General features: G+C 47.0%; 1 gene segment (V, D, J or C); it reads left to right on the top strand.

Moving 5' to 3' along the window:
• Positions 1-5,090: 5,090 nt before the first annotated feature.
• Positions 5,091-11,522, top strand: part of LOC103346599 (immunoglobulin heavy variable 3-23-like) — a 213,529-nt gene continuing 207,097 nt past the window's right edge. Inside the window, 1 exon segment of the V gene segment in view lies at positions 5,091-5,198. Within this exon segment, the coding sequence occupies positions 5,153-5,198 (46 nt within the window).

The raw sequence follows: 11,522 nt of genomic DNA, 5'->3' as shown, positions 1-11,522 counted from the left end.
CTTTTGGATACAGGCTATTGATCATACATTTGATATGAGAATAGTCACTTCCAATCTGTGTGTAGGCTGTTCACTTCTCAGTCAGTCTGTTTGTAATGCAGAAGCTCTGTAGTTTATGCAGCATCATTTGGGAATATTTTTTTGGTCTCTTGTATTTTGAAGATCTGAAAGGGAAATCATGGCCAGACCAACATCAGGGAGATTTTGCCCAATGTTTCCTTCAGTAGTTTCACAAGGACTTTGCATTTGACATCAGAGTCTGGTTTGTGGGGAGCAACTCGGACTAGACTAAGTTACTGGAATTAAGACTTATTCTATGCATCTGCTCTCCCACAATATGACGCTGAGAAGGGAGAAACAGCTTCTACACAGCTGCCTCCAGTTCAACCAATAAACTGTAGGACCTGCTCCTGATTGGAGGAGAGCAGCGTACTCGGCGTGTGGGTAGCAGAGTTGGGATTGGTGGAAGAGGACTATAAAGGAGGAGAGAGACAACATGCACCAGGAACATCTAAAGGGAACATCTATCCGAATAACACCTGTGCAGCCCCCGAGAGAGCAGGCCGGCGGTGTGCCCCTCCCCCACGGAAGTGGGGAAGGTGGCAGGGGGAACCGCCCTTCCACGGAGGTGGAAGGGACGGTAGCCAACCTGGGAAGAACCAGCAGCAAACCCGGGGAGGGCCGAGCAGACAAAAGAACAGCGCAGGGTCCTGTGCCATTCCTCCATGAAGTCGGGGAGTGACACTGGTTATTCCATGCTTTTTATGTAAACATCCAGACCGTGTACCCCTTGTCAGTGCTGTTATGTTGGGGCCATGCTCAGCACTGATGGTGTGAGGACAAATCACATCCACCCCCAGCAGGCTGCTCCCAGCATTCTGTGTGGTCCTGTTCAGAGCACTGGAGACCTCAGCTTCATCCATGAGGCCCTGACGTTGAATCCACTCATGGCGTGGAGTTGTCACTGGATGCACTCCCCAGAGATGATGCCATTCCACGTCTCCCAGGCACCTGTGCATTTGATATGTTTGCCTTTATAGTTCTTTTTAAATTTTATAGATATGATATAAATTTCAAAATTTATCATTTTATTAATACTTGTCTGCATGTATTTGTCCAAAACCACAAAGAGACTGAGACTGAGAGTGATATTCTAACTCCTGGATCACTTCCCAGACGGTTACAAAAGCTTCAGCCGGGTCAGCTGACAGCCAGGTGCTTGGAATTCTGGCCAGGTCTCCACATGGCAGTGCTTGGAACTTCACCTATGGCCTCACAGAGGGGCTTAGGCAGGCATCTGAAACTGGAACCAAACCAGGATGCAGCACTAAGCATCCTGACATGGGAGGCAGCAATCCCACAGGCTCACTCCAGTGCTGCTCCTGTCACCACCTTATCAGTCACTGCATGTACACAATTGATTTCTTCCCTTGGGATTCAGTGGCTTGAGTTCATTCAACATTTGGAAATAGGCTCCTAACCATATATATAATTAATCTTTCATTTATTTTAAGTATTTATTTTATTTGAAAGGCAGTGTTTTAGCAAGAGAGGAAGAGACCAACAGATGGAGAGAGAAGCTTCCATCCACTGGTTCACTTCCCATATTGCAGCAAAGGTGAGGTAGGGCAAGCCTAATGCCAAGAGCCTGGAACTTTCTCCAGTTTCCCACAGGGCTGGAAGGGGACACACACTTGAGTCATCATTGAGAGAGTTCCCAGGTCTGGATCCCAGCAGGCAGTTGGATTTGAAGTGGAGCAAGCAGAATCTGAACCCATGCTCCTGTGTGATGCATGCATAGGGATGGCAGCTTAACCTGCAGGGCCACAACATTGGCCCCCATGGGTGTCATCTGAAAATACTTTCTCCCCATCTGCGGGCGACTCCTGGTTCTTCAATCTTTCTCTTTGTTACTCAGAATCTGTAGTTGGATCCATTATTCTTTGTCTATGTATCTTGGTTGCCTGTACTTTGGAGATTATCAAACTATCATTGCCCAAACCAATGGGAACTTGCTTTTGTCCTGTGTTTTCCTCTAGAACTTTACAGTCTCGGGTCTTTCCTTTAAGAGTTTCATCCTGTTCACTCTCTTTGGGATACTGGTGTGAGATGAAAGCATGATGAATTATTTTAGGTGCACTCAAGTTTCCCCAGCACCATGAAATTCCGCATTCAGTTTCCTGAAACATTTCAGGTGACCTCATGCATGAACACATGGGAAGCACAGGTGGACATTTGCATTCATGGAATAATCTGTTTGGAAAGTGTGTGGTGTGGACTTACACGTTCTGTTTCTGCTCCAGTGTGGTGGAATCCCCTACACTGCGGTGTTTCAGGGTGAGCAGCGGGGGACAGTCCAGGGCCCTGACTCCGGGGCCAGAGTCCCCATCCCTGGGATCTGGCTGCCAGGGGCTGCCACACACTGACCACCTGGGGAGCTGAATCAGTGCTGCGTGATGAGCCAGCCCTGGTCCAGAGTCCCCGCTCCTCCCTCCCTGGCTCCCCCTGCATGTCCTCATCAGTACTTCATCCTTTCCAAGAGAGAAAATAACTCCTCTTCTGTCAAGTTCATACTCGTCCAGGGGAAACCAAGTTCCTGCAGCCAGAAATGCCCAGTGCAGCGATCCCCTGTGTTTTACAGGATATTTTCTGCTAAACTGCAATTGATCTGCCATGAACAGTTCTTACAGAAACTGCAACCAGTCACTCACCTCATGCAGCAAGGTGTGTTCTGAGTGACTCCCATCTAAATCCAGAGACATAAAAATTCCTACTAAATTAAAACAGTTGACATATCTCTGCCTTTTCTGAGAGAAGATTGACAAACAGAAATTGTTTCTATTTAGCTGGGGACAGTTTTCATGCATTTGCCCACAGAATTCATTGACACAATCCACCATCTGACACAGTGAATTCCATTGTTATGTGAGAACACCTCATATCTACAGTACTAGGAAATGTGAGATGTATAATTCATCACTTATCTACAGTCACAAGAAATTACTCAAGAGAATTTACTCAAATTATAACTGATAGAAACATATTCCATTTGTGTAAACACCACGACACAGTCTCCCACCAGGTGCTGATGGGCTGTCAGTTGTATAAGACGCTGGGTCCCCTGGGTGACAAATGGCAGGACTGCACCATGGTGAGAAGTGGGAGGTCCTGTCAGGGCAAGCACGACTGGGGGTCTCTGATGACTGTGTTTTCAAGGAGTTGGCAGGTGGGCCTTGGTGTGTCCATGAAGAAACGGCTTGTGAAACCAGTTGGACACAGGGAGATTGGGGGATAACTAAACGGCACAGAGAGAGGTTTCCATGGACGTGATCTGAGTGAAGACAGGGGCTCTTCTAAAATGACTCAGCTTCACACATGGGAGGGGAGGAATTTCAGAGGGCAGTGGTGGGGCAGTTGTGCCAGCCAGACATGACAGATAACCTCTCACGTGTCGATGAACTCACAGCCCTTGTGACTGTATTAGTACCAGGAATGATTGCAACACCACATAATTTTCTTCTTAGAATAAAACCACAGGCAGATGCAAGATAAGTCAACAGAGAATTGTCCCTTCAAAATAGGTTTCATAAATGTTAAATTGACAAATAGTACCTGAATCTCTATGTGAGGTGTAAGGAAAGGTGTTGATGTGGATTTATTTCATCAGGAATTCTAGAGTCAGACGAACCCACAAGTCCTTCCCTAGCAACACTACCATTCTTTTGTGATCGAATGACAAATGCCTACTCCTGCAGGAACTGGAAAGAACACAATAAAGCTTCATAACTATTGTCCCCATGCTGTGCAGTAAATCTCTCGACATGCCTCTCTGGTCACAGAAAACTCTCTGTGCTTGCAGGAATGTGGTCCCTTTTCTTCTCTTCTCCCAGACTCAGTATCTGCATTGTACTTCCTGCTTCTGTGAGCTCACGATTGTGGATTCCACATATAATTAAGATCATCAGGGCCGGTGCTGTGGTGTAGTGGGTAAAGCCTTCAGTGCTGGCATCCCATATGGACGCCAGTTGGAGTCCTGGCTGTTCCACTTCCAATCCAGCTCCCTGCTGTGGCCTGGGTAGGCAGTAGAAGATGGCTTCCATCTTCAGTTCCCGTAATCCATGGGAGACCCAGTGCAGGCAACTGGCTCCTAGATTCAGATCAGTGCAGCTCCAACCATTGTTACCAATTGGAGAGGGAGGCCGTGGATGGAGGACTTCTCTCTCTCTCTCTCTCTCTCCCTCTCCCTCTCCCTCTCCCTCTCCTTCTTTCTTGTGTATCTCTGATTTTAAAGAAATTAAATAAATTTTTATAAAAAGGAGGAAAATCACATGGTATGAAACCACAATTTTTCAAAAAAAAAAAAAAAACCAAAATAATTAACCTTACGTGAATCCACTTGTACTCTTTCATCTGTAAAAGTGGGCAGCAGGAATTAGGACACAATTGGCTAAGTCCCCACCACAGACACCCCTGTTCCCATATGAGTGCTGCTTCAGCTCATTCACACGGCTTCCCACACTTTGAAGATAAAGCATCATGGGAAACTGTACCTGATGCTACAAGCAAATGAGCTCCTACCACTGATGTAGGAAACACAGACTTTTGCTCTAGGATTTAGGAAGACCAACTCCTAGATGTTGTAGGCATTTGGTATTGTTGAGCTGTCAATCCAAAGGCAAAAATCTCCCATTGTCAATTCACTGTCCATCTCTAAATTTCTGTTTCCCTCACCAATTCTCTCTCTGTCACTGTTCCAATGTCATTAGCATAGTTAATAATGAAGCAAAGGTTATTTTAAAATGAAGGACATGGTATTGCTAACAATGGACATTAAGGGCACACACATATTGTAATGAAATGAAGTCGTTGCCTACAACTGGTAAAACAACAATGAGAAAAAAAAAATTCGTATGATCTGAATCCTATCATAGCCATCACCCTACAGCCCCAGGACACCACATCTGCACTGGGCCCTGTCCTGTCTGAGGCATCTGACGCCATGCCTGCTATATAGGGGCAGCACATGCAAATAGGGCCTCCCTCTGCCCATGAAAATCAGCCCAGCCCTCACCCTGCAGCTCTAGCACAGGAGCTCCAGCCCCAGCACTCCCAGGTGTCCACTCAGTGAGCGCACTCAACACAGACACTCACCATGGAGACTGGGCTGCGCTGGCTTCTCCTGGTCGCTGTGCTCAAAGGTAATGATGGGGAACGCGGGGCACTGAGTCTGGCAGAGGACGTGAGTGAGAGACCCAAAAGTGTGAGTGACAGCTTCCTGACCACGTCGTCTGTGTTTGCAGGTGTCCAGTGTCAGGAGCATCTGGTGGAGTCCCGGGGAGGCCTGGTCACGCCTGTGGAATCTCTGACACTCTTCTGCAAAGCCTCTGGATTCACCATCAGTAGCAGCTACTGGATGTGCTGGGTCCGCCAGGCTCCAGGGAAGGGGCTGGAGTGGATCGGATGCATTTATACTGGTGATCGTAGCACATGGTACGCGATCTGGGTGAATGGCCGATTCTCCATCTCCAGAGAGAACACGCAGAACACGGTGTCTCTGCAAATGAACAGTCTGACAGCTGGATACGACCCTGTATTACTGTGCAAGACAGCTGAGCCCAGACAGAAACCTCCCTGCAGGGGCGCGTGTCTCCACCAGGGGGCGCACAAGACTCACTGAGCGCAGATTCTGGTCATGCACAGGTGCAGAGTGGGATGAAGCCCTGGTTTCCTGTCAGGGAATTGGGGTTTCCTCTCCTGTAACAGTTTTGAGGAAAGAATTCTTCTTTTATGATTCTGACCCTGCTACTGATTTTCTGACGTGGAGAAGTTTGATGTGACAGGAGAAGTCCTAAATGAACGAATCCAGGCTCAGCGGTCTCCAGGATCACCAGGATCAGATGTGGGACAATCTGGGGACATCGTGAGTGTTGTCCAGTCTGACAGAATAACTCTCTCAGGGCACTGCCAACTTTAGGGATATTTTACATTTCCCTTTCTATCCAGCGATAGCTGAGCGAGGGTTTGGGTTTAAAAATCGGCTATTTAATATCTCTCACCTGTCAAAATGAGCGAGTGTGCTGAACTAAGCCAACCTTTCATTTTACACTGTGGGTGATAAACACTCACTTTCCACAGACTTTATTCACAATCTCCATTTACCATTTAATCCTAACACAGTCTGTGGTCCTTGTGTGAACGTCACAGCACTCAGGAATGTACTGCAGCTCAGCTGTGTCTCAGGCTGAGCTTCTGCAGGCACCTGGGAAGCCTACAGGGACTTCCTCATCCTCTAGGTCCTGGGACCCTCCTGGGGGGCTCCCTGCATGAACTCAGGAGGGAAATGCACTGGACATCAGCAGTCAAGGTCATTACTGAATGGAAAGTGTTGAGTGTGCACTTCCAGCTGATCTGGTTCTGTCACGTGTCGTGGGAACCCCTGCACCTGCTGTGGTTCAGGGAGAGCAGAAAGTGGGACACACAGTGGCTGTGCACTCTGGAGCTGGAGTCCACATCACGGGGAGCTGTGTCTGTGGCTCCAGCATGATGACCAGTGTCCTGAGGCTGGATCACAGCTGCAGGAAGAGCCAGTCTCAGAGACCATGTATCCAGAGTCCCTACTCTTCACTCCATGTCTATGCTGCCTGGAATCATCAATCCATTTGGAATCCTTCATCAGTTTTAGAGAGGGAGTCACTCAGGCTGCTTATGAGAGTGATGGACTGAATATATTTACATTCTTTTTTTTTTTTGACAATCAGATTTAGACAGTGGGAGAGAGAGAGAGAGACAAAGATAAAAGTCTTTGTTCCATTGGTTCCACCAAAATGGCTGCTACGGCCAGCATGCTGCACCGATCCAAAGCCAGAAACCAAGTGCTTCCTCCTGGTCTCCCATGCGGGTGCAGGGCCCAAGCAGTTGGGCCATCCTCCACTGTCTTCTCAGGCCGCATCAGAGAGCTGGAGTGGAAGAGGAGCAACCGGGACAGAATCCAGCGCCATAACCGGGACTAGAACCCAGATTAGCCTAGTGAGCCACGGCACTGGCCCACATCTACATTCTTAACCACACTTGTAACTGACAGTGCACCCTGGAAGACAGCAGATGATGGATCTGTTATGAGGCCCCATCACCAAGGTGGGAACACTGATGCAGTTCCATGTTCCTGGGTTCCAGCTGCCAAGCCTTGAGTGCACTGCCTTTGTTTATCATCTCCATAAAACATTGGCAAACACAACACCAGTATTCAGAGTATTGAATCTTCATGATTTGCCATATTTGCCATTTAATTATCATAAATGTTTGATAAATAATAATTGAATATAGACATATGAGGTACAATGATATTGTTGTAAAACGAATGTATCAAATTGAGTGGAATTATGAAGTCACTCCTATTGACATGCTCATCACAAAATCCACATGTTCCCATGGTAGATTGTCAGTTGTCTTCTGTTTTGGAATTCTGTAGACACAATATTTGCTTAACTGCTGTCACCATGCTGTACAGTAGATCTCTCAACACGTGGATCCTGTGGGACTGAAACTCTGACCTTGCTCCAATGTCTCCTCTGTTCCATGCCCTTTTCTTCCATTATTGATTCCTTCTTCCATGAAAATTTCACTGGATTATATGTGTGAACACTCGCGAACGACGCTGCTTTAATTGCACATGGAACTGCAGTTGTATTTTCTATAGAGACTGTGAATCCCATGCACATCTCCCTGGGATTTCACATTCCTTCTACCCAAAATGCTGTTTGAAGATCCTGTGATAACTGTATGTCTCAGTTTTTGATGACTTTCCATAATGGCTTTACTAATTTACCCGACTCCAGCCTTGTACAACCGGAGTGGTCACCTCTCTCTTCACAAGAATTGTCAGCTCTGGCTTGTCTGGTAATACTCATTCTAACATGAAGGATGGGACATTTCATTGTGCTTCTAAAATGTACATACATGATGATCTGAGATTTATGGCATTTTACATGTTTGCTTTTATATCATTTCTTAAATTTTATAGTTGTAATATACATTTAAAAATTCATAGATTTTGTTTTCAAATTTGTATGTACGTTTTTATCTAAAACCACAAAGACTGAGACTGACAGTGATCATCTAACTCCTGGTCACTTCCCACGTGGCTACAAACGCTTCAGCTGGAACAGGTGACAGCCAGGTACTTAGAATTCATTCCAGGTCTCCAACGTGGGAGTTCTTGGAACTTCACCTACGGCCTCCCAGAGTGGGCTTAGGCAGGCATCTGAAACTGGAACAAAACTAGGACACAGCACTCAGCATCCTGATGCGGGAGCAGCAATCCCATTACTAACTCCAGTGCTGCTGCTGTCACCACCTTGTCAGTAACTGCATTTAAACAATTGATGTCTTCCCTTGGGATTCAGTTTTCTGTGCTTATTCAGCATGTGCATATAGGCTCCTAATGATATATAAAATTAATTTTCCATTTATTTTAATATCTATTTATTTAGTTTGAAAGGCAGTGTGATAGCAAGAGAGGAAGAGACCAACAGGTGGAGAGAGAAGCTTCCTTCCACAGGTTTCCTTCCTGAATGGCTGCAAAGGCTGGGGATGGCTGAGCCTGAAGCCAGGAGCCTGGAACTTCCCCGAGTTTCCCACAGGGCTGGAAGGGGACAAACACTTGGATCAAGGTAGACAGTGATCTCCATTGCACTCCCTCCCTCTGTGAGTTCAAGCTTGTGGACTGCATATATAACTAATGTCAAATACTATGTGTCCACGTGTACCTGCATTATTTCTGTTAGCATATTATGCTCAAGGCTGACCCATGATTTCCTAATGACAAAACAATCTCCTTCTTAACACTGAAAAATATCCCATGTCAAATGTAACAGACTGCATTCACCATTAAATGCACATTTCGCTTTATTGTAGACTGAACTATTGTGAACACAGCTGCATTACCTGAACCCAGGACTGTGGGTGAATTGTGACACAGTGACTTCATACCCAGTTCTTGAGCTGAACTCAGAGTCATGATTACTAGACACAGGGAAGAGAGGGAACAGCAGACAGCTGCTACCAGGACACAAAGCACCACTCAAAGCAAGGAATAATTCTGCCCACACCACAGTGGGCTGACTCAGTTCACTACAACCCACGACATGTTCCACAAATAAGCAGTACTGAGGACACCCGGTCTCCCAACACAAAGTGTTGGAACGGAGGTAGAAATGTGAATGACAGTGAGTTGATCTGTGCCCATTTCTGCAACACACAGATTCCAATAGCACACTACACCCCACTAACATGCACAGTGTTCTGAGTTAATGAACAGTTTTAAAATAAGGTAATGGATGAATAAGGAAACAAGACATAGTATCCTTAAATGAATCCACTTGCAGTTTTTCATCTGTGTAAATATGGGCGGCAGGCATTAGGACAAAATTGGCAAAGTCCCACTAGGGATACCCGTGTTCCCATCAGAGTGCTTCTTGAGCCCAGCCACACGGCTTCCTACACTTTTTCCTGATAACACATCGTGGTAAACTACAGATGACGCTATAGCGATAGAGCCCCTACAACCGACAAAGGAAACACGGACGCAGTTCTGGGCTCCAGGGTTTAGAAAGGCTAACTCCTAGATGTTGTAGGCATTTGGGGAGTTTGGGACTGTCAATCCAAAGGCAGAAATCTCCCATTTTCATCTTTGCTGTCCATCACTACACTTGTGTTTGTCTCACCCCTTCTCTCTATCACTATTCCAATGTCTTTCATATAGATGATAGAGAGGTCAACAGATGATATGAAACAATTGTTATTTAAAAAATGAAGGACATGATATTGCTTACACTGGATATTAAGGGTACACACATATTAAAAGGAAACAAGGTCATTGCCTTCAACTGTTATAAAAAAGCAATAAAAGATAAAAATTCATATGATCCAAATCCTATCATAGCCTACACCCCCAGGACATGTACATCTGCCCTGGGCCCTGTCCTGTCTGAGGCGTCTACTCCAGGGCTGGCTATATAGGAGCAGACATGCAAATAGGGCCTCCCTCTGCCCATGAAAACCAGCCCAGCCCTCACCCTGCAGCTCTGGCACAGGAGCTCCAGCCCCAGCACTCCCAGGTGTCCACTCAGTGAGCGCACTCAACACAGACGCTCACCATGGAGACTGGGCTGCGCTGGCTTCTCCTGGTCGCTGTGCTCAAAGGTAATGATGGAGAACGCGGGGCACTGAGTCTGGGAGAGGATGTGAGTGAGAGACACAGAGAGTGTGAGTGAAAGTGTACTGACCATGTCGTCTGTGTTTGCAGGTGTCCAGTGTCAGCAGCTGGAGCAGTCCGGAGGAGGAGCCGGAGGAGGCCTGGTCAAGCCTGGGGTATCCCTGGAACTCTGCTGCAAAGCCTCTGGATTCACCCTCAGTAGCAGCTACTGGATTTGCTGGGTCCGCCAGGCTCCAGGAAAGGGGCTGGAGTGGATCGGATGCATTTATGCTGGTAGTAGTGGTAGCACTTACTACGCGAGCTGGGTGAATGGCCGATTCACTCTCTCCAGAGACATCGACCAGAGCACAGGTTGCCTACAACTGAACAGTCTGACAGCCGCGGACACGGCCATGTATTACTGTGTGAGAGACACAGTGAGGGGCCCTAGGGCTGAACCCAGACACAAACCTCCGTGCAGGGGCGCGCGGCTCCACCAGGGGGCGCAGAAGTCGTACCGAGAGCACATTCTGGTCTTGAGCAGGTGCAGGAAGAGATGAAGCCCTGGTTTCCTGTCAGGGAATTGGATTTTCCTCTCTGGTAGCCATTTTGAGGAATTAATTCTACTCTTGTTGTTCTGACCCTGCCGATGACTTCAGTGACGGTGAGAAAGTTTGATGTGAAAGGAAGGAGTTGTTAATGAACAAATTTGGTTCATAAACAAGGACAGCAGTCACCAGGATCAGCGATCTTGTGAATCTGAGGACCCTGGTGATTCTTTTCCAACCTGACTCAGGACAGCGCCCTAGGGCAGTGCCGATTTTAGGACAATTTTAGTTTTCCCTTTAGAACCAGGGACAGCAGAGCTAGGGTTTCTGTTCTGGTAAACCTCAACTACCTAAGTCATCCCTCTCCTCCCATCAAAATGAGCATGTGTACCGAACTGAACCTACATTTTTTTTAAATCTGTGGGTGATCCATATTTCTACAGATTGTGCCCACATCGCCATTTTCTTTTTATTCCTAAAACATTTAATTGTTCCTGTGTGAATGTCACAGCACTCAGGAATGTATTTGCAGCTCAGCTGTGTCTCAGGCTGAGCTTCTGCAGGCACCTGGGAAGCCTACAGGGACTTTCTCATTCTCTAGGTCCTGGGACCCTCCTGGGGGGCTCCCTGTCTGAACTCAGGAGGGAAATGCACTGGACATCAGCAGTCAAGGTCATAACTGAATGGAAAGTGTTGAGTGTGCACTTCCAGCTGATCTGATTCTACTCCAGTGTCGTGGGACCCCTGCACCTGCTGTGGTTCAGCAGAGCAGAAAGTGGGAC

Source organism: Oryctolagus cuniculus, chromosome 20, assembly GCF_964237555.1.
Source record: "Oryctolagus cuniculus chromosome 20, mOryCun1.1, whole genome shotgun sequence".
Lineage (NCBI taxonomy): Eukaryota > Metazoa > Chordata > Mammalia > Lagomorpha > Leporidae > Oryctolagus > Oryctolagus cuniculus.
The sequence above is the reverse complement of the archived record's forward strand: the minus strand, read 5'-3'. Positions and strand labels throughout refer to the sequence as shown.